Source organism: Crocodylus porosus, unplaced genomic scaffold (genome assembly GCF_001723895.1).
Source record: "Crocodylus porosus isolate Cpor-Errol unplaced genomic scaffold, CroPor_comp1, whole genome shotgun sequence".
Classification (NCBI taxonomy): domain Eukaryota; kingdom Metazoa; phylum Chordata; order Crocodylia; family Crocodylidae; genus Crocodylus; species Crocodylus porosus.
This window is the reverse complement of record NW_017728951.1, coordinates 30,816,768-30,843,876: the sequence shown is the minus strand read 5'-3', so window position 1 is coordinate 30,843,876 and position 27,109 is coordinate 30,816,768. Positions and strand designations below refer to the sequence as shown.

General features: G+C 42.7%; 1 protein-coding gene across 1 annotated transcript in view; it reads right to left on the bottom strand.

Moving 5' to 3' along the window:
• Nucleotides 1-27,109, bottom strand: part of PLCE1 (phospholipase C epsilon 1) — a 275,495-nt gene that overhangs the window by 110,227 nt on the left and 138,159 nt on the right. Inside the window, exon 3 of the mRNA XM_019556091.1 lies at nucleotides 12,105-12,421. Within this exon, the coding sequence (XP_019411636.1) occupies nucleotides 12,105-12,421 (317 nt within the window). The remainder of the gene's footprint in view (nucleotides 1-12,104; nucleotides 12,422-27,109) is intronic.

Below are 27,109 nucleotides of genomic sequence, written 5' to 3'. Positions count from 1 at the left end.
GGGGGGCAAAAGGCAGGGGTGGTAGATCCTGGGGTGCACTTTACTTACAAAAAGTGATCTTCACCATAAAAAGGTTGGAGACCACTGCCCAAGTTGTATCCTCCAGTTTCTGGAAGAGATAGTCGTCCTCCATAGACATTAGGAACTGGCTTGCCATTTTATGTTTGGCTGCATTTTCCAGCAGATGTCTGGTAATGGAAGTCTCCCATCAGTACCATCAGCTTTTGGATACTTTGTCATATGCTTGAAGACTGCCTCATCCACCTCCTCTTCCTGATTAGGTGGTCTATAATAAATCCTCACCATTATATCAGTGCTGAGTCTTTCACTATTCATCTTCACCCAAATTCATTCTGCTTTGCCATTTTCTTCTTCCTGAACCAGGCAACAAGCATATGCGTGTTTTTGACATACAAGACAATACACACTACCACCTTTTCTCCCAACCCTGTCTTTCCAAAATAGAGTGTAACCTTTGACGTTCACATACCATTTATAGGAGCTGTCCCACCAGGTCTCGGTCACCGCTATCAGATTATGGCAGTACACCTTTGGTGCCTGCCACTTTAAGGGCAGAAGCAGGCAGGCACCAGGTGCCTGATGAGGGCAGCCATTTTCAAACATAGGCCAGAGAGGCAACAGTCTATGCTGAGCAGCCAGGGAGACAACATTGGGCTGAGCTGCTACTGGAACACCTTGGAGGTAAGGGTGAGGCTATAGGGACAGAGGAGGCCTCATTCGTCCTGGATATGACTTGAAACTGTATCCTGCTGGGATAGGCAGGCCTGGTGGGCCTACCGGTGGTGTAGCAGCCCCACTTAAATACCAGGACCGTGAACCTCCTGGGTGTAAAGCATGTCAAGGCACCTAAACCCTAGGCCCCACAGGGGTGCAAGACCATGGAGGCCCTGGAGGCCCTGGGGAGGGGATAGTTGTGTGGCCCTAGAGAGGGGGCAGTTGTGTGGCCTCAGAGAGGGGGCAGCTGTGGAGCCCTAGAGAGGGGCAGTTGAGAGATTCTGAAAGAGCAGGAGTGTAGGTGGGCCCACCCAGAGTAGGGTGTCTTCACAACCTAAAGGACTAGGAGTAATTTGGGGTTGAGTACAGCTGAAGGGATGGTCTGAAGAGTAGCCCCAGGGAGTGCATTGAGTAGGACTGAATGATGGTCAGAAGGACAGCACATGGGCCAACCCCCACAAGATCATGGTGTTGTGTATAGGAAGCCTGGCGAGGAGCTAGACAAAGTTGGCCTTCCATGTGGTGAACTGGCTGGCACTACCCAGGTGAGGGTCACAGGAGAGGTCCAAGAGATTGCATGTCACCAGCTAAGCCATGATTCGGATAAGCCTGGTGGCCAGAAGGGTTGCTACAGGAGAGAGCAGAGCAGCGTGGAGGGGGCACAGTATGGTGTGATGAGCAAGAGACCCTGTCAGAGGGGGTGAAGTGCAAGAGGCCCCAGCAAGAGGGTGGCGGTATGAGTGTGTGAGGCCTGGTGGGGGACTAGGTTAGGCCCAGCTTGAGGCTGGGATCTTGGATGCCATCTGTGAGGCATGGGCCATGGTATAGGGGAGGCATGAAGCTATAGATAACATACCCTGGCATCAGGGCATGTAATGGGAAGCCTCCAGCATTAACCACCAGTTTATTGTAATAGCAAAGTCATGGCAGACGAGACTGGGCAGACTGCCCTATAGAGAGGTGGGTGGGCCAGCTTGAGACCTGACCCTGAACATGTCCTCTGTCACAAAGATCATAATTCTTTGCACAGGCTTTTCAAAGGTTTCCATCTTATCTTGTTTATTCCCCATATTCCCTGCATTTGTATACATGCATCGGACGTATTTTGCATTTTGACCTTCTCGCTTCCCTTTTATGCCCACTTGTTGAAGTCCTGTATCTCTCTGGCCCTTTCCTAGGGTTGAATTGCTTCTTTGAGTCCTTTACCCTCTGGACTGCATGCTCAGTTGCTGGAGGGTTTTGATCACCATTCCCCTTGGAACCTAGTTTAAAGCCCTTCTCACCAGGTTGGCCATATGATGCCCAAAGATGTTTTTCCGATGGACAAGCAGATGGATCCCATCTCTTGATAGCAGCCCTCCTCCCAAGAATATCTGTCCATTGTTGAAGAAGTCAAAGCCTTTATGTAGACACCACCACCTCACCTCAGTCACATGTTCAGTTCCAGGATACAAAGGTCTCTGCTTGGATCTCTGCCCTCCATGGGAAGGATTGATAAGAACACCACTTGTGCTTAATCCTCCTGCCAAGAGCCTCATCATTACCTTTGATCTGGTCAGTGTCATTCCTGGCAGTACTGTTGTTGCCTATATGGACAAGCAGGAAAAGGTAGTTGTTCGAAGGATTGATGAGCTTTGGCAGACTCTCTGTGATGTCCTGAATTTGGGCTCCAGACAGGCAACACACCTCCTGGGCCTCCAAATCTGAATGACAAATTGGTGCTTCTGTGTCCTGCAGAAGGGAATCACAAACAACCACAAGTCTTGCATGTTATTCAGGATTAGATCTAGAATTGCTTCTCCTCTTGTGGGTTCCAAGATGACTTCTTCTAGAAAGCAGTCATACATCACATTCAGAAATTATTTCTACATCTTGCTCTGATGAGATGTTACCTTATCTATGGGAGGATAGTTGAACTTCTGTTACTATTGCTTGTCCCATTTTAACAGTTTCTCTAATCAACCTGAGCATTTAGTAATTACCTTCACCTTCCTATTCAGGTGGTCAATAGTACAATCCTAGTACTATATTATTTTTACTTAAGTATGGAACTTCTACCCACAGAGATTTTTTATGCTGTACTATCTATACTATCTTTAATATACAGTGCCACTCTTCCACCTGCACATCCTGCTCTGTCATTCTTATATAGTTTTTAACCTCTTAAAAAAATTACACCATTGATTACTGTCCTTCTACCAAGTCTCTGAGATGCCTATTATGTCAAAAGTCAGCATTTAATACCAGGAAATCTAGCTCACCATTTTAATTTTCTAGGCTTCTGGCATTTGTGTAGAAGCACTTGTAAATTCTGTCCTGGCTCTGCTGTCTGTTTCTTTTCATACTGTTTGTTTGGAACTCTAGATGTTTTGACTTATCCATACCATTATCTATAGTTATACCTCTTACTCCCTTACTATCCTCCTCAAGACAGTACAGAATCTGAATGATGCCCCCCTTTGGCACTGCGTCAATCTGACCTGTGTGCGCTTTGACATCTTTCAGCTTTCCCCCACTTCTGGTTTAAAAATCGCTCTTTATCTTGGCATAATGGGAACTGAATATTGATTGGGGATTTGGCACTCTACCTTAACACAAATTCTCATCATCATCTTTCACTTTAAGTTGAACTGAAAGTCTCACCATTCACATTCAACTGTAAAACCAAACAGAAGGCAGAGTAAAGATGCACCTTTTTGACTAAATGAATTAGAGATTCATGAGCTTAAGATGCATAAAATGTTAAGCACCTGATGAACTGAGCTTGTGAAAACTTATACATCTCTGATTCAGCTAGTTTAGAAAATGTATCTGTATGCTGCCTCCTGCTTGATTTCAGACTAATATGGCTAACTACTTCTTCCTATAAAATAAAAGAAATGTTATAATAATTTATTCTAATCTCAATGTCATCACTGCTAATTACATAAGCAACTTGTGTAACTGGAAAGAACATATACCTTTAACTTGATCCACTGCACCACTCTTGACAGAGCTTTGTACTTGATTCTACAATATCCTAGGATATTATTAGAAGGAAATGAAACATCAGCTGTACCTTTCTGATGGGTACAAGTTGTGCTCAGAAGGACTGTGTATCACATAACTAAGTTTTGATCAATCTTTTAAACAGCATAGCTTTTGTATGCAGTTGGTACACACAATTCATATTTATAAGTAGACAATGAATGCGTGTGGCCTGGAATGTTCATGTAGGGACTAAAATCATGAACATACCAAAAAGCATATGGCATAGGCTACAATATAGTTTAAAATCTTTTGGCAGCATTCCTATACATAAAAGGCTAAAAATAATTCAGAATATTCTAAAAAATCTAATGCCTGATTCACCTCTCATACCTGTCAAAATGAAATTAATTTAAGTAGTTAAACAAAGTTATAATGATATAAAAAGTACTACAAATGAGTGGAGATGTCAGACCCATAATCGTCTTCAAATTCTTTAGAAGTTAATATATCAGTGCAACCATGCATTCTTAGAGGTTCTGAAGGACTTTTCTTTCACAATAAAAGACTTAAAATTATGCTAATTCCTATGTTAAATTACCTTCAAACTTAAAGATTTATCATTTTTAATAAAACAATTAAATTTTCCTGTGTTTTTATAAAATAGTCTCCTTTCACCATATTGTAGCTACAGAGACTGTCATGTCAAAGCCTAGTACTTGAGAGCCGATTCTGGACACTCACAGAATATTCATGCACAATTTTTAAGTATTATTTAGTTTGCCATTGTTGAAAATTCGCAACTGTGTCCTAACATTTCACAAAAGGTCCCACCTCACAAATTATTTAGTGACAGGAACATTAAAATGTGTGTGTGAAAAATGCACAGTTTATAGGAAAAATACAAGTACACATATAAAAGAAATAGTGTTTCAAGCCAAACAGGTCAAAAGCATTACAAATCTTATGTCCCTCTAATGAAATAATCATAAACCTCAGCCAACTGTAGGAGGAAAGAGAAAAGAAAAAACAAAATTGCCTGGTTATTCTACTGCCCAATTTTTTTTGTCATGTGTTAAGAAAACTAAATTAAGAAGCATTATTTTCCCTTTGAAATCTATTAAAATTATTCTACTGTACCTTTGTTATTTTGTATATACTTCACATGTACAAGAAACAAGGACAAAACACAGGCCATGGCAATAACTAAGAATACAATCTCAAAGTATTTTATATTTTGTTAATCTAAAAATACAATCCAACTCTGGAACACACAAATTATAAGGAAGTTTTAAAATGTTAAGGTACTTCACTGTGAGTTTACAAGCAAAAGAATCATTTTTTCGTTTTTAGGATTGGTAAAACAAGGTTTAAAAGAAACGGATGAAACATGGGTCCAACTGAAGTCAATGGTAACATTCCTATTAATTTCAGTAAGTTCAAGGTTTCTCCAAATTTATCTTCACAATTACACTTTTTTGAAACAATAATTCCAAAAGTCTGGCACAGCCCCACATCCCTCCAGGGGGGCATGAGCCCCCAGATCTGTCTGCAGGATGACAGCAGGCTGCCACTGCCAGCTAGGGTCAGTGCCAGCACAGAGTTCTTCCCTGAGCTCGGCGCAGGCTGCAGTGGGCAGACTCGGGTGCTGGCACTGGTCCCAGCCATCAGCATGCTGTTATCCACATGCTCCACAGCTGGCGAGTGCAGAGTTTTTTAAAAACAACAACAAAAAAGTCCCGCACTCACCAGCTCTGGCAGCAGAGATTGAGGCCTCTGGGCACCTGTGGCAGAGCAGCAGGGATTGCCACCCTCTGCCTGGCACCCATGTGGCAGCTGCACCATGGTGTGATTGCAGGGTTGGTCAGCAGGGTGCCATGTACTGTCCCAGAGCTGGGACAAATTTACCTGTCAGCCAGAGCTCCTGGTTTGATTCTCCAGCTCTCTGATCATTTCCCCAACTCTTCCTGGGGGGAGGCAGCCCCCGGATCTGCGTGCAGTGTTTCAGCAGGTTGCTGCTGCCAGCTGGGGAAATAGCCCAGAGCTGCTGCTATCCCCAGCTGGCAGCGACAGCTTGCTGTCATCCTGCATCATCCAGGGGCCCATACCCCCTGGAAGAGCTGGGAGAAAGATCAGGGATCTGGGAAACTGAACTAGGGGGGATGTTCAGGGACCTAAACATTCTTCCAGCTACTGGTTCAATTCCCCAGCCTCCCACTTGATTCCCCACTCACTGATTGAGTGCCCTTGTTTTGTTCTGAAGCCTTTCAATTTCACTGTTTTGAGCCTGAAGCACATCAAAACAGCTTCGAAACGAAACACCGATCAACATTTTGCAAAGCCCTAGTCACTACCTAGTATCCATGTAACTATGGGGCGATGACCCTGCAGTGTTTTCATTTTTTGAATTTTTGGGTTTCCAATATTTTTCAAGAACTTCTCAACTTCTTAACTTCTCAACAGTAACACTGCCTTAAAAGCAGTCTTTCTACTTTATTTCCATATTTTTAATTTTTTTAAAAATGTAAAAAATTTAGATCTAAAGATCTAAACATTTTTCTTTCTTTTTTTAAAGAGATCTAATCTAAGGTAAAGGGACTTTAGAAGAAAAGTTTTAATAACATTCATAAACATGTCACTACTTATTTTTTTATAACATTTTTGAAATAGGGTGCCACTAAATTCAGAAAAATTCTGGTGGGGTGTCTTGATTCTAAAAGGGTTGAGAATCAAAGAAATAGCACCAATCATAATCTCTACTTCTGTCTAAAGTTAAAACTAATCATTCATGGTTCCTGAGGAAGCAGGTATTCACATTCTTCAAGAGATCCTGAAAAAATTCTGAGTAGTATTCATTTCTACAGAAGTCTGGGAGCCAAAGCAAGGATCTTTCCTAACCACTTATTCTATCTTTAAACTAATTACTTTTATTTTTAAACCCACTGCTAGGATCTTTTCATCTACACGAAATGTAATCTCCTTCAACTCTCTTCTGGCTGGGAGAAAAACAGCAGTTTTCTTTTGATATGTTATATTAATAGTAAGGCCAGGCACTTGCTCTGGAAGTTTTTTTTATTTGGCTATTAATTTTATTTATTTTTACTTTTTTGCACTTTCAAGGGGTTATATAACAAGATTATCACACTGTGATCTTAGGACAGGAATAGCTGACAAAAATAGATTTACACTCCCACACAGGCAGACCCAGTCAATCCAAGGTCTCCCACAAATTAAACAGGAATCATAGGCTCACTATTTTGGATCCATATTAAAACAAATAGATGTCTAATAAAACATTACACAAGGCAGGAGTTCCAACTATTGTCATCCTGTCTTGCAGTGGCAGAAGAACTTTCTGGAGAGTATTCCTGATGAGTGAACATTACTGCGCAGAACTGCTTCCAGAATCCAACAGAAATGAACAACCAGTATACAGTGGGCATGTTAGTAAAAGAGAATTCATGTTTTCTTCTTTGTCATTAGTAACCAGTATGTCTAGTAATATGCTTCACAAATACAGAGAGCAGGAAGAGTCTGCTTTTACTCACACCACAATTTGCTGTTTGAATCTAAAATATACTGGGTCACCATATGTATCTGTGCATAGGAAAGCTGGTTTCTGATTCTGCTCCTTTCTCTTGGTCAGCAGTTTATTAATCACTCCCATTTCATAATGCCTCATGTTAACCATGTACCACAGACTCTTTCCCCTTTGATAGCCTTTGCTCTTCCTCAGGCCAAATATTATAATTCAAATGAGCAGCATGATTTAAGAAAATCAAAGCAAATAAAACTGCCAGCAAATAACACTTTTGTATTGTCTGTGTCCTCCAGTGACAGTATTTAAATAATAGCTAGCAAGCAAAAGCTTTGTAATAGCAAGGGGACTTCATATTTTTCTTATATAAAGGAAATGGATGATACTTCTGCCCTCAGTGGCTTGATCCTGCACCATCAGGTCAATGGAAGTTTGCAGCCCCATTCATGAATGAGGTCTGTGGATATCACTCTAATTTAAATTATAACAACAAATTAATATGGATGAGATCTTGATTTAGCCCTATATAATTAAATCTAAAGGGCAAATTTTTTATTATATTTTACCAGTCCTGCATTCCTTATCTAATGGAAACTCTTAGAAGAATGTCAGGATTTGGTCTTTAGAGCAAATACTGAAATTTCTTTTTATCATAAAACAGCAGCTGTTAAAACAGTTGCATAAATCTATGGTTACATTTATCAAAAAAATTACTAAAGGTAATATGCAATATGAAAAATTTTGCATTCAATAATTGCTCACTGAAGAAAAGAACAATGGTATAAAATAATTTCTCCTGTTATATATCAGAAGCCTGTCATTTTGAATATATTTTGGCTCCCACATTATAAAGGCACTCCATTATTTTTATAGGCAATGCTAGAAAATCAGCAAGTACTCACTACCTTTTGCCAACAAAAGCATGACTCTTTGTGCAGGAATTTTCTTGTATATTTATAAACAAATATATTTAGGAAGTCCACTCTTAACTGATAAGCTATGACAACAGATATATTCAACCGTAAAATAAAGCAGTTACCAAGATACTGATTTATTACAGGCAGCACATATTGTACAATAATTCCACTTAATCACAGTATTTTTCAATTTTTGTCAGAAGTCTATTTCAGATGATACTTGGCAATAATACACCATAGTATTATGTAGGAACAAGGATGCAAAGCAGTTAAGGCAATTCACTACAACTCCAGAGGTGACTGAGGTGATAAGTTCAAGCTTTGTTTTTGGATTCATGCCAAAGTACACCATTTTGATCCTGTTGAACAATGGTACCAAGTCATTTGGACTGGTGAGTCAAATGAGAATAGTCTCCCTTTTGTACCACTGGCTACAGAAACGTAACCATACTAGCCCAATAGGCTACTAACCTGGGATTGATTTTTGACTAACTGTTATTTAGCACACTCACTGGCTAGCCAAGAAATAGATTTACAGTGGCATGAAGAATTAGTCCTACAACAGGGCCAAAAAGTACTGTGAAATGAAAGGATCAGCGGCAGTATCAAAATGTGATACATAAGAAGCTAACTGCAAAATACCCAAGGTAACTATTCCGGCAACTGTGGTTTGCCAGGTCGTAAGAAAGCACAGACTCTAGGTTCTTCAATCACCATACCCCGTGTCTACACTAATGACCAAGGGAAAAGTACCCTTCACTTGTTCTAGCTGATGGCATTAAGATTCTTCACACTACCAAAAAACATTAGTTAAAAAAAGGCATGATTTTAAAAACATGTTGAACAAAATGGATCCCATTTACTTGCAAAACAGAACATTCATTTTGGGATTAATACCGGGACTGATCCACCTTCATATTTCTGTGCTCTCCTTTGAGTACCAATTTGATTTTAAACTCTCATTTAAAAATACAAATTATTTTTTATGGTTGTATGTGAAAGAATATGCAAAGAATAGAGTTAAAGCACAATTACTAGAGGTGCACTGATATATCAGTCCCATATTGTATTGGATTGGCACCAACATAAGGAAAATTGACAATACTGGCAGCTGTTTTTTTTTGGCTGATTTGACTGATAATGTGACTGATACATGCCCCATGCACGCACACAGCCATAGTGCAGCATGTAGATGGCCAGGAGTAGAGCCTGGCAGCATGGAGAGCAGCTGGATCCAGCTGGTAAGTCTATTGTAAGGGAAGGGGCATGGTGGGGGCAGATCAAGGCCCCAGCGGGGGGGGAGGGAGTGGGGCTGGGGCAGGGTCAGGTGATGCAGAGCTGGGGCAGAATGTGGGACAGAGCCATGAATAGCTTGTCCAGGAGGCATGGGGGGGGGGTCTCCCACTGCTGCACACACACCCTGGGAGGAGATAGGGGGGCATATGCCCCCAGATCTGCACATGGGGCAAGGGTAGGTTGCTGTGGCAGGTTGGGCCAGCTCTGGGAAGGGGGATAGGATGAATTTTGGTGGCTGCAGCCCTGTAGTCCCCCTCCCAGTGCCACTGCTGCCCATCTCGAGTGCAGCCCAAGTGCAATCCCCCCACCATGAAGAGCCTGGTGCCACTCTGCCCCAGCCCGCAGCAGCAGCCTGCCCTCATCCCGCATGCAAAGCTGGAGGCCCATGCCCCCATGCCCTCCCAGGGTGTGTGCAGTGGCAGGAGCTGCTCCCCCGATGAATCACTTGTGGGATACTGCACTCTCGAGGGTCCCTCCTCTGGTGACATGTCTTGCAGGCATGGTCTTTTGGGCACAGCCAAACCACGATTGTGGTCAGTCATACAGACCTTCCCCTGCCTGGGCCCAGGCCTGTCACTTACCTTGGCTCCATGTGGGTGCAGAGCTGGAGCAGCCAGCAGTAGGGACAGGACCCCACACTGGCTCTGGTGACCATGGACAGCCCCTGGCAAAAGGCGAAGCTGCCTGTGTCAGAGGGCCAGTGGCCACCATCACCCCCAGGTGAGCCCTTCGCCCACTGCACATGCCATGGTGTGTACACCCATGGAGGACCAGCAGGAGGCCAGGGTACTGGCCAACTGTCCACAGTCTCTGCCTCCTAGATGCTCCAACTCCATGAACCTCACTCTGAGACACCAAAACCCCCCACTTTGTACATAGTTTTTACTGGGAAGAGGGTTTTTGTTATTGGTGGGTGGGGTAGGTGGTATAGGGGCTCTGTTTGTTGGGGAGGGGGTTCTCTGTGTTGAGGTGGGAGGGAGGAAGGGAATCTGTATGTTGAGGAGGGAGGCAGGAGGGGGGGACCTGCCACTGCAGGTGGTGCTCCCACTGCCAGGCAGCCTCTGCCGGCTGCCCCTCCTCCACCCAGGCCTCATGGAACAGCTCCCCCTGGGCCTTGCAGATATTATGCAGCTTGCAGGCTGCAAAGATAACCCAGGGGAGGTTCTCCTTGGTGACCTCGAGGCAGACAGTAAGGTTGTGCCAGTGGTCCTTGAGGCAGCCAAAGGCACACTTGACCAGGGTACAGGTCCAGGCACTGGCTAAAGTGGGCCTGGAGGGGGTCTGGGTGGCTGGTGTAGGGCCGCATCAGCCAGGGCAGGAGCAGAAGGCCAGTGCCCAATGAGCAGGGGTGGAAACACAATGGCACCTAGCTGCAGGTCCAGCAGCCTCACCACAAAGCACCTGCTCTCCACCAGTCCCACCATGCTGGAGTTCCAAATTATGCAAGCATCATGAGCTGTGCCCACCCAGCCAGCACTTACATGTGTGAATGTGACATGGTGGTTCACGACAGCCTGCAGGACCATGGAGTGAAATCCCTTATGGCTGTAATAGAGATGGTCTCTGTGGGGCAGGCAGGTGACTGGGATGTGGGTCAAGTCCAGGAGGACCCACCATCACCAAAGTGTCATGGACATGGAGCACAGAATCTGCCAGCACATCCTGGAGGGCCTCCTATACTTCCAGAAGGCTTCCCCAGTGGTGGCCTTGCTCACACCAAACAGGTGTCCACATAGTGGAGGCTGGCAGGCATGGCCAGCTTCAGAAGCTTGAGGTCCAGCCAGGGGTCAGGAGGGAGGGTCGGGCACATGCTGGTGTCCTGCTGCTCCAGGTGGGACTGGAGTTGGTGGAGCAGGTCCCGGAAGGTGACCCGGGTCAGCTGAAATGCATCCAGCCACTGCTCATCATCCCAGGTCTGTTGGACGAGGTGCACAGGGAGGCAGGGTGGCCATGGAGAAAGCTGCTGCATGCTGTCTCTGCACTTGCCATGCTGCTCCTAGGCAAGGAAGAGGCTGCCCAGAGAGTGGGGCTGTCTTTTTAAGATTGCTGCCAGGTGCTGGCAGCTGCAGCTGGAGCTCTCCCAAGTGACCACAGGGGTGCATTGAAAGGCTTCAGGGACCTGGGAGAAAATCTTCTCCCTAATCCCTACATGTATAGACACCTACCCAAAAACCCTTGCTGTACAGTAGGTTACTGCACAGTAAATCTAAGATGGAGTAAATGCATGTGTAGACACACCCTGTAAGCAGCAAACCCCTATTTCCCAACTTATAGAGAGGCACCCTGAGATTCCCTGGACTAATATGTTCAAAATTGACTAGGGAAGTACAGCATCTGATGAAGTGAGCTTGAACTCATAAAAGTTTATGCAACACTTATTTAATTAGCTTATAAGGTGCACCTATGCTCTGCGTTCTGCCTAACTTCAAATTAATACAGTTAATTAACTCTCTCTGTTTAGGGAGGTTAGCTATATAACTTTCACTAATTTCAATGGAAGTTATATAGATAAATCTCCTAGCCACCTTTTTAAAACATAAACACATAGATCTATATTCTGTCTCTGGATACAAAGGAATAAAACTGACCCAGATATTGCATTAGAAAGCTAAATAATTTACATATAAAGTAAATAAAACATCTTGCCTTACCTCATTAAATCTTGTTACAAGATCTTCGACAGCATTGTGTTCACCATTTGGGGAGGAAAGAATAGTTGCAGTTATGGAATCTTTTATACATGGAAGTTTACTGTGGCATTCAGCATTACCCAGATCCCTGGTTAAGAAGCAGAGGTAGTCAATGGGTAAGACCTTTCGGTACAGATCCTGTTCCTGTTCAGTCAGGATACTTGCAACTTCCTCTGGAAACTGGATGAGGTGCTGCAGTTCTATCAGCTCTTTACTGATACCAGCTACATTGGAAGGGAGAGCATTTGAACCAGCCATCGATGTGCACAGTTGACGTTCTAAAACAAAAACAAATTAAATAAGATTATGTAGCCTTTTGCCTTCATTTACTGGAATAAATTGTTTAAATCCATATGAAATACATGATTATTTTTGGTCTTTTGTATCGTTTATTTAATTAAACAATATTACAGGATTACATATTTTATATTTAAATAACTCAAGAAATTGTTCAGGTAATTATCCTATCTACCTACAAAACTATATTGTGTGGAACTAGTGAGGCAGCTGGTGACCTGGGTCTAGTGGGACCACTGAGACTACTGATGGGTGCAAAATGTTCTTGCTTTTATTTGTAATGTATACCCCAATTTTCATTTCTGTTTTATCCACTTCTTCAGTCTTGCTATGGAAATGCTTGCAAAGTGGGTGGAACAAAACCTGATGGCATTCAACACAGAGAAATGCAGGGTACTTCATCTTGGAAGAAAAAAACAACATCATACTTATAGGCTCGGCAGTGTTATGCTCACTAGCACTGCAGCCGAAAGAGACTTGGGTGTCTTGATTGACCACAAGATGAACATGAGCCCCCAGTGCGATGCCGTGGCCAGCAGAGCAATCCAAACTCTGGCATGCATCCACCAATGCATCTCAAGCAAAACTAGGGATGTCATTCTCCTGCTTTACTTGGCCTTAGTGAGGCTGCAGCTGGAGTACTGCATCCAGCTTTGGGCCTCCCCCCCACCTCAGGAGGGATGTGGATAAGCTTGAGAGAGTCCAGAGGAGAGCCACCTGTATGATCAAAGGCCAAGAGAGCAAGCCTTATGAGGAAAGGCTGAAGGGCACGGAATGCTTCAGCTTGGCAAAGAGAAGGCTCAGGGGGGACTTGGTGGCTGCTTATACGTATATAAGGCGGGTGCATCAGGGTCTGGGAGAACACTTATTTACCAGGGCTCCCCAAGGGATAACTAGGTCTAATGGCCACAGACTTTTAGAAGGCCAATTCAGACTCCATATAAGGAAAAACTTTTTTATAGTCCAAGTGTCCATGGTTTGGAACAGACTCCCCCCAGAGGTGGTGCAAGCACCTACTTTGGACTCATTCAAAAGGTGTTTGGATGTTTGTCTTGGTGGGTTCATTTGATCCCTGCAGACTTCCTGCCTCGGGCTAGACTCGATGATCTCACAAGGTCCCTTCCAGCCCCTAATGTCTATGAATCTATGAAAATATGGTTCTTTGGGGTGGAGGGATTGCTTTATTTTGTTTGTGTGTAGATCAGACAAAGGAGCTCTGGTCCTTGTTTGGACCCTCTGGACATAATTGCAATATATATAATTTAAAAATAAAACAATATTTGTGCCTTGTCTTATTTTCTCCCTGATTCTCTGGCTCTGATTCTTCTCATTAATAGCACTGTTAGAAGTTGTTATTCAATTGTGTTCACTGTATTTTTTCATATAACAAAATGTTTGGAGATAAAAGTCATTTGTCTTTCTTCTGCATGTATTTGCAAGGGTGTATGTTTTAGCTATCATTACAAAGTAAAGTCACTATAATTTTATGATATACAAGTAGTGGTGCCTCGGAAATTAAAAGAGATAAACAGACCTATATTTTACATCAGTGGTTCTCAACCTCTTTATGGACAGGCATGCCTTGATAGATTCGAAGCAACACTTAGAAAATGCCAGCTCCTAGTTTTCACTCATTGTTTGACTACAGAAAAATGACAGAGCATTTTTTGTTGTTGTAAAGAACTCAGAAACACCACAACATATCAGAATGTTTTTAACACCATGAATTCCTATCTGAAATCTCTGGGTTTATCTTGTGAATCATGGTTGCAGACTTAATAGTGTTAATATTATGTGACACTCAACGACACCCTTAAAAAGATCTCAAGGCACTCCAGGTGTCATGGCATCCTGGTTGAGAATCATTGTTTTATGTTAAACTTTTTCATAGGAGCAAACTACTTCACACACACAGAAGATATAACTTCTACACAATTGGAAGATAGAACTTTTATACAATCAATCATTCTACACAAATAACTGATACCGTTTCATTGTTATATTATAATCAACCACATAAATATACAGCATGAGACTTTGGGGTTTCATTTGTTTAAGCAAGGGCCACTGTTAACCAGTAGATTGTCAAGAAATCAAAAATTAAACTTGCTATATATAGCACACTGAATGTCAAAACAAACTTATCACAGTTGTGAAAACCAGTGGCCCTGTAGGAAGTTTTGAGAAAGCATCCTATTTTTATCCTATATATGGTTCTTCCTTGATCCTTCCTTCCTTCATGATCATGTTATATTGTAGAGGGAAAAACAATTACGAAAGGCTCAGAGGTTCAGTAACAAGAAGCTTTAAAAAGCTTATCCAAAGAACTGTTCAACATTTTTAGGACCTAAACATATGCTAAAATAAAAAATGTAATTAGTTTTATATCATGTAGATGTAGTAAGATTATATAGTTAAGTTGTGTATATTGCTGTTATTATTATTATGCATAATAAATGCATTATTATTATTTTGACCATAAGTGGGTAGGGGAAGAGAAAAGAAGCTAATTATTCTGTTTTTTCAAGTGGTAAGAGAATAGACTGTGAAGAATATGGAAGCTGTGGTGCTAACAATAGGTAGAAATACTATTTTTTATAAGAAAAGGGTACTCCAGATGGAACAGCTTACCTTCAGTGTGAATGTCAGATCAAGACAGTAGCTGACTGAAGGTAGGTGAGCTGGTCCCTGGATACTTTTACTCCAGTAAGAATAAGGTGATGCTCTGCAGAGGGAAGTGCTCTGAAACATTCATCTTCTGTTATGTCCACCACCATCAAATGTTTGCATTTAGATTATCAGATGTTTCATGTGCTTCTATTTGTTTTGGATCCTGAATTCTCCTTACATACCACAATATACCTGAAATTTCCTATATCTAAGAATAAGGCCCAGCACACTGAAGAAGCCATAGTTGAACAAGAGTTTAATAGTTTATTTGCTCAGTCTCAGAGGTTACCTGTCACCCCAATTTCCTACTCTCAACTTTGGCTGCCTGTTGAAGAAAGAATCCAGTTAAGGGTGACTATACTGATTTTCAGAGCTTGGTATGTAATTACATGAGAGACAGTCTCTCCTTCCACAACAATGACTTCAAAAGACAGCTTCATTCTACTGTAAAAATCCAGCTGTCACTAGGAGGGACATTTTCACAGAAGCCAAGCTCAAGCCATAGACTGATGTGTTGTTTGAAGTACTGCATGGGCTTCTGAAGTGCTCTAAACAGTGGGGATAAAGACATTTGAGGCCAAAGAAGTGCTTCATAATAGCCAAAGTACTTCAGAAAAGACCCTTGAAACATTTCTTGAAATGTCTGCACCTTCTTGTGGTCCTCCAGCACTCCACAGGGCTCTGTTCCCCACCTTTTCAACTGGGGATAGTGGGGTGTACAGCCAGCAAGCTTTCTCTTGTGTGCTCAGCTGCTCTCAGTAGAGGTGCACTGACAAAGATTTTCTTGGCCAACACCAATAGCTGATTATTAAATCAGCCATATTGGCTGATACTGATCCAATAATGGATATTTAGTAATAAAACTCATCAAACAAGCTTTAATTCCAGTGCCCCTACCACCATTTCTAAGCGTGGGGACACTGAAACAGGAGACAGTATTTACCACTCTAGCTAAAGCGTCTCATCCTCACTTCCAGAGCACATGTAAAAGTGCCCCATGCCAGCTGCAGGTTATGCCCTTCAACCCCAGCCTGGGGGCAGCTACCTAAGCCTGAGGCTGCCCTGGCCTGGGGGGTCTCTGGGCCAGGCTCCCCACCAGAGGAAGGACCCTGTTGTACACAGCAGGTGGCGGGGGGGGGGGAGGCAGAGCAGCTGCTCTTGCCAGGCTCTGCCCCTAACTCCTGGGGTACAGACCCCTGGGCACTGTGGATTGAGTCACACTGGGCCGGGCCAGGCTAAGCTGGGCAGATCATCTCCGCCCACCCCTCCCCACCTTAACATGGAGCCCTAGCCCTGTTATCAGGAAGCAGAGCGGACCCTTTAAATCCAGAACCTTCTGGGCACAGCTGTCCAGTCAAGCATGGGTTAAGGATCGAGCCCTGCCAGCTGGTCAGGCGACAGGAAGGGAGAGGCCAGAACCATATAAACCTCAAGTGGAGGAGGTCAGGGGGGCAGCAGAGAAGGGGACTCCCAATGGCTATGGGGCAGCTATGGCAGCCTCTTTGGGAAGAATGCACCACACTGTGAGACATAAGCACAATTGCATGTAAGCAGGCAGTTTGCCTCTCCTATTTTTATTTTTGTTTTATGGCGATAGGGGCCTATGGTTTACATTTAATGGTAAGGCTGGTGGCTTGTGGCTGAGGCTGTAGGGGAGGAGGAGGCCTCATTAGCGCCAAGAAACAACATGATAGAGGGCTCAAGAGGTCCTGCTGCACTAGGGATGCAACACTAGGGCCATGAGCCCAGAATTGCTTGAAGGGGATATAGGAGCCTTGAAACCAGGTCCTAGTGGATGGACTTAGGTGAATGGCCCTAACTACAGAAAGAGGGGTAAAGCCAGAGGGAGCTGAGGACCCAACAGTCTGGCACCCCAGGGGCATAGTGCAGAAGGGCCAGTAGGCCTGGTGTTGCAGAGAGTATGAAACGGAGGGCCGTGAATCTGAGCAGGTTAGAGAACTACAGCCTTGGAGTCAAGCCCTGCTTAGTGAGTTTTGACTGACATGCCTAGCTAGAGAGCGAGGGGTAAGCCTATAGCGGCTGAGACCCCAACATAACAAGAGAATTATAAAACATCTGTGAGGCATGGGGCATGTCAAAGGAAGGCAGAAGCATGCATTTTGCCCTTAAGGCAACAGCTCATTATCCTACAGGTGGTGAGTCTAGAGCCTATCTTGGAACCTTTGCCTCAGCCTCCCCCTTTTTAAGAACCAATTAACATCAAGTCATGGCAGGAAAGTAAAGGGAGGGGGGGAAGCTGATTCCCAGGGGAGAAAAATACAGTAAAACTTGACAGGTACCCACTCGCCAGCCTACAAAGAAAAAAAAAAGAAAAGGCAGCCAAAGATGGCACCCTGTCTCACCACTCCAGTTGTCTGAGGTATTCAGCATTTTTTATAGCACCCATTCCAGCCCACCGTCTGTGCCACACCAGTGCCCAGGACACCGTGGAAGCTGTTCCACTCCAGCCCAGCCTGGTCCACTGGTGAGGGGATCAGGGTATATCCGGGGTCACCCTGGCTTGCAAGAAGGAACCAAGGTGTCCAGGGGCCCCAGCCCAATGGGTGAGAAGGAACCCAGGCATTCAGGGGCACCGGCCAGAAGGCATAATTAATTATTGGAGAACATTATCGGCTACAATGGCCAAAAAGAGCCAATAGCCGATAATGTAAATTTCCCTTTTATCAGTGCTGATCCAATAGGCAGCCAATATATTGGTGTACCTTAGGAAGCTTCAGAGGCCAAAAGGCATGCAGGGATTCTTGCTGTCCACCTTCATGACCATTTTGAACTGTTCCAGGAAACAGTAGGAGGCACAGGTTTGCATAGCCTTGCAAAGCACTAAACCTGAAACACTCCAGGATTCAGGATAAAATTTGGATCTAGGAGCTGAAAGCACAAGAATGCAGTTTCTTTTTTTATAATCTGTTTTGCTCTATTCCTATAAATACTGCCCTTACATATACTTCAGATTACTGCTTGCCCAATTACCTTCAAGTTCATCTCTCCAGCTTCTGATGTCTCATCTCAAGGGATCTGGGTTTTCCTTTTCCCATGGGAAAATGGAGTAAACCATAGATTTTACCTTTTACTGGAGGCAAATGCAGATTTATCATTTTACTAGAGATGAACTATGAATTTTGCGGTTTTGCAATGAGCCCTCTATAGGCTGGTAGAGTTCCAGCCTGCAGAGGGCTGGGGGGAGCAGAAGGAGGGCAGGCAGCCAGGGGGACGCCATATACGTGTACAAGCACATAGCCCCAGGCCATCTGGAAAGCAGCTCCTGCAGGTAAGTGGGGCAGGGAGGGAAAGAATTGAGCTCATGTAGGGAGGACAGGGACAGCAGGCGCCTACCCTGGGGTGGGGCCTCCGCAGCCTGGTGGGCACAGCCTAGCATGGCAGGGAACAGTGGGGCTGCATGAAGAAGCTGTTTGTCATTGCAAGCTCCATGCTGCCCTGGCGATGCACCCCCTAAGCACACACTGCCCTCATATCTGGGGGGTGCAGGTCTCCCCTCCCCCTGGGGAATGCACATAGCAGCAGGGAGCTAGCCTCCCCCACCCTAGCCCACAGCAAGCAAGAAGCAAGGGGGAGCTGGGCTTCACTCTGCTGTAGCAGCTGCTGCCTCCTGCTGGGGGTCCCTGGCCCTGTAGCTCTGACAGCTGGGGGCCCCCTCCAGCAGGGCTGGAGCGGGGGGCAGGCAGCTGTAGGGTGGTTGAGGGGCACCAGCAGGGCCAGGGGGCTGTGGAGGGGAGTTAGGGGCACCAGCAGTGCTGGGAGTGTGCGTGTGTGTGTGTGTGGGGGGGGGTCTTTTATTTTAATCACAGATTTTGGGGGTTTTATGAGAGAATTTGCAATTTTTATCAGGGAAAACCAGGATCCCTACTCATATCTTCTTCTAAACTAAAAACATAAGTACTGGAGAAACAGTCATACTATAACTATTGCTTGGGCCACTGCCTCCCTGCTGACTTTGTTTTCTATCACATGAAACTCAAGATCCTCATCCTCAGCTTTCCACACACCTCTCTGCCCTTACCTTTCCTTTTTTTTTCATCTTACTCTATCAATTAAATCCAAACTTTCTCCTTGTTGTTTATTTTGTCTCTTCCTGCTATGGGACTTGTGCCTTCTATCGTACTTTACAGTTGGAACAGTCCCTCACTTCTTGCTCAACATTTTTAACACCTTCTCTGCCTTTCTTCAAATCTCTCTTTAAAAGCTGTATCTTGTTTAAAACTTCCTAAAACTTATCTCACCAACATGCTTTCATGCCCTTTCCAACATAAATTATTGTCCTATTTTTTTTATGTCTGTGTCAACTTAAGGTCTATAAGGAAAGAACACTTATCTTCTGTATTTCACATAACGCTCAACAAAGACTTCTGAATGAAGTGCCTTGAGAATTGAATCATTATGAAGAAATTGTTGGGCTTAAGACAAAATATAATCATTATCACTGGGTGCTAGTGCAGTGAGAACGCATCTTTCTTGAGTTCTGAAGTGGTAGAGATATTGCAAAAACCTACTACATTAGACTGAAAAGTATTTTGAGCTCTCTTTCACAAGTTGTAGATTTTTTTTAACTGAACATTTTCATTCTGTTGTTGATTAGCAACCAAAGAAGATGATCTTTGTAATGAAATGTGGCAATTGAAAGAGGTTATCTTGTTTAATAACAGCTATTGCCATTATTTAAAAAGATCATCATCTTTGGTTGCTAATCAACAACAGAATGAAAATGTTCAATTAAAAAAAACTTAAACAAGGTAACTTCTTAGCTTTAAAGAGAGCCCATTGGTTAGCTTAATACAGGAGTATCAAAACTCTATGCCTTGGATCAGATCTAGATGACAGGTCTCTTCATGGGCCAGACCCACAAGGCAAGTGGCAGACACATTAGTGCTAGTGACTGTGGAAGAAGTTGTGCCAGTGGTGATGGGGCAAGCAGTCATTCATTGCAGCTGGGCTAGTGGAGGCAGAATGAACAGCAGCAGGCTCAGCAGCTGAGGGAGGAACAGGGTTGTTTCAGCACAGCCCTTGCTTTCTCTTTTGCTGCCAACAACCATGTCCAATGGAGCCCTGGGGCCCCAGATTCTGTGCCCTCAACCCCTTCCCATGAGCCCTGCCCCCGAATTCCCTTGCCTGCCAGAAGCCTAGCAGGCTGGAGAAAGTTTTCTGGGACAGGTTCAGCTCACAGGCCATACCTTTGACATCCCTGAGTTAAAATTTTGCTGACAAACCTGGGGAGGGGAAGGCTTATATTATTTTTCTGTTCAACTAAAGGAATTCTCTACTTACAACTGTAAGCAAAATAAATAACATCTTGCCCTTGGAAATGCCTCTACCTAGAATTGTTCTCAGCCAGCAAAGAACATTCACCACAGAAGTAGCAGATGATTTTTCTGAACGATATCGTCAGAAGTTCATAAAAATAGCTAAAGTCCTTTGAACAACAGATTACTTTCATGGTAACTGAACAAGCAGGCAGTCTTTTCTATCATTTCATTTAAACTTTCCAAACATTTTGTAGATGTAAGATATATACAAGAAATTTCATAGAAGAAACATTACACTAATATATGTACACACCTCAAAAAATATATATACTCCCCCATATATATACACAAGCATACATATCTGACAGGTTTTACAGACATACTAAATACCACTTAAAAGACATAATGTAGTTCATTTTGGCTCACCTCATTCTTCATGTTGAGCTCTGTATAATTTTTGTGTTTGAAGAACCCATTTAAAAAAATTAATTTAAAAATTGTGGATAAGAAGGAAAATGAATCAGTTTGTTAACTACTGGTTACTGACTGTATCATTTTCTGTGCTCATACATTCTATTAATAACTGTAACTACATAATTTATTTGAATCTTTTTTACCAAACATAAGATAGATGATCTCATTGTTACATCTTATGTTTGTAAACCTGAAATTAAAATCCATTTGCCTATGAAAACTGCTTTATCATCTACACATAGAGACATATCATTGTATAGTCTGTCATAAGTACTGGGCCCCTAGCATAAATTTTTTGCAAACTAAATTTCAGAGTTGGTTTTGAAAAATATGTTATAACATATATGGATTTTACAGAAATATAGAAAGAATATATACTCAGTCCAAATCATGAGTGCACTTGGTATCAATACTGTTAATCCTACTTAAAATATTAGGTCTCCAACTGTATTTTTCTTATTTAGGCCAAATCACATTGCCTCCCATGTGAGATCTGAGCTCTAAATAAGAGCTTATTGTCCAAACTCCAATTTAATAACTCTTACATTTTATTCTTTAAAGAAGGTGCAGGGCAGAATCATAATGAGGCAGGATGTTCAGGGGAAAGCAACTATACTGAAAAAATAAGTATGACTTGGAAACAGTGAATCTCATGCAGAGATGAAAATTACTCAGCAACAGGGTTTGATGAGTTTATACAAGTTTATACTTCCTAATTGAGATCATACAATTTATGTCTTAGCTTTGCTATCTAAATTGCTACTGATGCTAACATCTATTTTGAACAAACAATACTTCAAATATAAAAACAGTAATGCAAAGACAGAAAAACCATAAGAAATTTATGCAATTTTGACAAACTGTTTGTTCTAAACTAAAACAGGAAGATTACAATAGACTTGTAATGAAAGTAATAATTTGATTCCATATAAAGCTTTGTAACAGAATCATCAAACAGAACTCTCTTGGTTAATAGCAGATTATGCGTGTGTTTACATGTTCATTAATGGTCAGTGATTACTGTGCATTAAATTTAGTACTTATATAATAAAGTACTAAATTAATGAGCCTGGAGTTACTGTGCAGTAGTGCCAGTACACATCTTTTTAGTGACGCTACTGCGCAGTAGGCTAATGATACTGCACAGCAGCGTATTAGCACTGTTTGTGTTGTGTCACATTACTGCACAGTATTATTAGATTACTGAGCAGTTAGTATCTCATGTACATGTGCCCTGCATCTACTAAATTCTGCTAGTCTGAATGACATAATACAAAATCTGTAAGCTCTGTTTCTTAACTGTTCTTTAAAGGCAGCATGTGCATTAATCATTAGCATTTTACACTAAACACGAATTTACTAAAAAATCACCCCTTTGTCACTGTAGAAAGAATATACTAATTATAGCAGTTTTACTGAGCAATACTATAGATATTATCCAACCTATTTATATGCTTTAAGTTTCAGCCCAAAGACCTAGGAGATTTCATATATAATGTTTACAATGAAAGGTTATCAGAAAGCTGTAATGAAATCCCAGCTCCACTAAAGTCAATGGCAAAACTCCTGATTATTATCAGGCAAAATTTCACTGTGTCCTTTAATTCCAAGTCGGTTTTGCTTCTGAGAAAACTAATTTCTCTGATTGGAGTTTTGGTAATAACCTTGAATAGGCACTCCTGAACAATGTATATTAACAGGAATATCATGAAACTGTTGTTCAGACTATCTGGGGAACTGATCCAATATAAAGGATTTTGTCCAGAAAAAAATAATTTTTGTGTGTGATCGATAACCCAAACATTGGCTTCAGAGGAAGAATGGAATAACCAAGGAAAGAGGTTTTTGCTGTCTCTAAGGTGTTAAATCACCCAGTACCATAGTAACATAACTAAGAAGTGTATATTAATTTCCTCCTCCTTGTCCATGTGATTAAAATACTTCTCTCTGTCTTTTAATGAACCTGAATCCACTGTTATCAATTTCAAATTAAAAAACCTCACTGCAGGCAAAAGGATCAAAAGGATTCATCCTGGCCTTACTAAATTCAAAGGAAAGTGCACCAAAGACTTCAACTGGAAGAGTAAACTTCACTGAAGATGCAACTGAAATCGATAGGTCCGACTTCCTCTTAAAACCTACGTTTCATTAAAATAATCAAGGATTCAACAGCCCAACACATTCTCTCTCCATAGTTTAGACCAATTTCTATTTAAAATTTTTGTGTTTTGGGACACCTCTGAAAACTGAAGGCACAATCAGAAGTTGAATTTGTCGTGCGATCAGCCCTTTGATATTGCTCTACAGCCTGCTCTTACAGAACTGCTTGGCTGCAGAGTGTTTAAAAGTGCTGATCATGTGACAATCTGAAGCCTCTACAGTGGAACACCTTCATGAACTTCTGTCAGTGTGCACCAGGAGCAGGGCTGGGTTAATGCAGCCCAGTCCTACCCCCAGAACTATCTTGAAAATAGGAGGGGAAGAAGAGAGGGGAGGGAGGTCTGTCTGGGATTTGCCTAGGACTGGAGGGTGGGGCAGCTGGTTTGGATCCCCATCCCCTGAGGTAGGGGGCTCCAAGCCACCTACCCCATGCTCCAGTGCAGGCTGGACAAATCCCAGATTGAGCTCCTTCCCCTCCCTTTCTCCCTTCCCATTCTGAAGGCAGCACTGGAGCAGGTGGGGGGAGGTGGAGGGTGCTAGGGCAGAGCGCCTTCTGATTTGCAGCTATTCTGAACTAGATCTCAATCCCGCAACCTCCTGGACCGAACAGTGAATGTCTCTTGGGTCCAGAAGAACGCTGTGAAATGTCATGAGTTACAGCAGGGAGCTGCACATTTGTCAGTGCCCTGAGTACCAAAATAAGCCACAGAATACTACAGAAGGAAATCCTTGAGTTATTTCAGAATAAACAAAATTCATTCTTAAACATAAATTGAGAATCACTGGGCATGTCTACACATGTGAATTTAATGTGCATTATCCCAATTTAAGGTGCACCAAGAGTGTGCATCTAGATGTGCACGCCCTTAATGCACCTTAAAATGGCAATTTTAGGCTATTCGAGCTTAAATTTGATATCTGCACAAAGCAGGTATTAAATTCATGCACAAATACTTAAATCAGATTACTGAACATGTAGATGCACTAATGCACATTAATGTGACTTGTGTCCATTGACTTGGGACTAACTTTAGTGCACATCTACATTAATGCACCTTAGCATGATCACGTGTAGACACGTGCCTAAATAACATTAATGTGCATTAGCTTAATCCACATTAAGTTTAAGCAAATGTAAAAGCACATGTACACATGCTCACTAAGCAGAAGTCAAATGGGGGAAAGTTTTGAAGGGCTCCAATGCCTTGACTAGACATTGAGGGAAATGAATAGAAGAAAAGATTACTGAAAATAATGGATTTTGAACTTTGAATTAGGCGCAGGTAATAAAGAGAGCTGACCTTTAGTAATCACTCCCACAGTTTCACAAGAAATACAGTACTCATCTATGTATACACAGAAGAATGGCAGTAATCTTTTCATAATCAGTGTTATAATGCAATCTCATTTGGCTTATATTTCATAATTCCCATTGCTTATAAAGCAACAGCGTTCTGCTTAATATCTGTGAGTTACCTGTGCCTGAGTATAATACAGTTTGATACATAAAAATATCATCTACCAAGATCAACCTGTTTTTCTAAGCACTCTAGAATCTTTTGCAGTTCTGATATGCTCTTCATGTATTTCTTATACTTCACAGTTTAGCATTATTTGCTCAATTAGAGAAAAGTTGAATTTACATTTTCAAATTAAAATCTTTTTAAATAAAATTATACAGCCAAACAGACAATGAGTGAACCAATAAAGTAATCGGTGTTTATGATGGCTACCTACTGAACCTCACATCACCATCAAAAGCCCTGCAAAACTATACCTATGTAAATTTATGCCTTGCTCTCAAACAAAATTTGACAGGGTCTTGTAAAAGGCAACAGTCAATTTGATATTTCATTTAACTAAGTTCATGAATGATGTGTGCCCCTGGCGGCTGGTGGGGGCACAGGAGCTCTGGGGGTGACAGGAGTCTGGCAGCAGTGGTGGTGGTAAGCTGGGAGCCCCTGCAGATGCCACTGGTGCTGTTAGCGGTGGGGTTGGTGACCACCCTCAGACATTGCCAGCAGCACTGGCAGTGGCCAGCAGTGATTGCTTACACCCCGCAGATGCTGCCAGCGGTGGCGAGCATTGTATGGGGTGCGCTGCCACGCTCAGGGGGTTCATGTGCACCCATGTACACCCCCTACATGTCACCAGTGATTTGGTTCTTGTTTTGGGCCAAACAATACTGGTTCATCTTTTGACCAGCATACAGGATTTCAGCAGTTTAGAAGACTGGGAGTGCTAGTAAACATAACAAACATAATTTTATATCTCTAAAACCAGTATTTATTTTAAGGATAGAAAATGCATTCATTTTCTAAAAAACAGAGTCTTTGAACATATTTCCTTCTTTAGAGGTGTTAATGCAATCATATCTTTGACCCATTTCCATGAAAAGACCTTTAACGCATGTATGTGAAATGTAACTATAATTTGAAAAACAACCTGTCCGCACTTCTTCTGACTTAAAACAAACTAAGTTTTAAAATGATCTACATATCAGGATATGAATACGTCAAAATTCATGAGATTTACAGAGAAAACACATATGGGCATGAATGGTACATTTTATTTTCACCGTAACAGGTGTGCAGAAATGCTCTCACGGAGAATAAAATATACAGGCTGAAAAAAACATCCATTCCATTCTACTTTCAAGTTGAATTACAAGTAAGCCCAAAGAAAGACTTTATTCCTATGTTAAATATCAGGAGGAACTACTATTCCACCCACCAACAACCGGTTTTGAGATTATCTGTACATTTTTCAGTGTTGACATAGGAGTGGCTATAACAACACTGAACAATAATCCACAAATTTATCCTTCGATAGGCTGAACTTCCAGCAGTCTGCTTCAATCAAGCTATACTTATCCATTCGAACCTGCATTTGCAGAAAACAAAACTTGTGCTCCTCAGGGGCTGCATCTACACAAGATGCTTTACTGCACAGTAGACTAATCCACTGGGCAGTAAAGCATCACTATGTAACCATGTGCAGCAGCTATTGTGCATTAAAATAGGATAATGTATAGTTTTACCTGTAAAACAGGTAGTAGATTTATTGCGCATTAGCTAATGCATAGTAGTGCATGGGTACATAGCTGACTAGGAGCAAATTGTTCCTGGTCAGCCCAGGCAGCAGGAGGTAGGAGAACTACTTCCTCCCTAGGGCAGCTGCCTGCTTCCCAGCACCCACTCCAACTGGCTGAACAGAGATGGGGCTGGAACACTGTCCCCTGCCCCATCAGCTACCTGCTGCTGGGGCAGGGGACAATGTCCCAGCCCCACCTCTAATCTCTGAGCTGAGGCAACTGCCTGCTGCTGGGGCAGAGGACAATGGCTCAGCCCCCACTATGAGATGGGAGCAGGGATTGCGCAGCAGACAGCTCCCCCCACTCTCTGGTGCCCAGGCCTGATCCTGGTGCCCCCGCCACCCTGGGACTGGCACCCGGGGGAGCCTAGAGCTCTCCTTGGCTGCCATATGGGAGCAGAGCTGGGCAGGACTAGGGCAGGAATATGTTTGCACTTCTCAAACTGTGTGCAGAGGTTTAGTCACAGCACTTCTAGCTCTCTTCCAGTCCTGCCCAATATTCATGTGATCTAAGGCAGGTAGACGGCTACTCTGGGTTGTGGATGCACTCTAATTGGGCATAAAAATACAGGGTGTAGAAGATAGTGGAAAGCATGTCAGTGGCAACTTCTGAGCCTTGCAAGGTAGTGGTGGATTTCAGAGGGAAACTCTTTAGAGTTTCTCTGGATGCTGATAAAGTAAAACAAAAATAATTGCTATAGGCACCTTATATCCTTTCTGGTTCAGAAAAGCTAGCCTTTTTTGGTGGGATCACATCATCATGCAGACCTAGAATGACTAGAAATTACTCAACAGCTTCTGCATGTGGAAGGAACTTTTCCTGACCCTCCAGTACAAGGATATTACATTACCAAATTAGGGGTCTGTACCAATCCAAAAGCAGGCTGCTAATGGCACACAACACTTTTTCAGGTCCACAGCTAACCAATTGCCTTTTGGGCCAACTACTGGTGCTGTAAAGGGAGGTATGTAAGGTAATTAATTCTGGGTTTT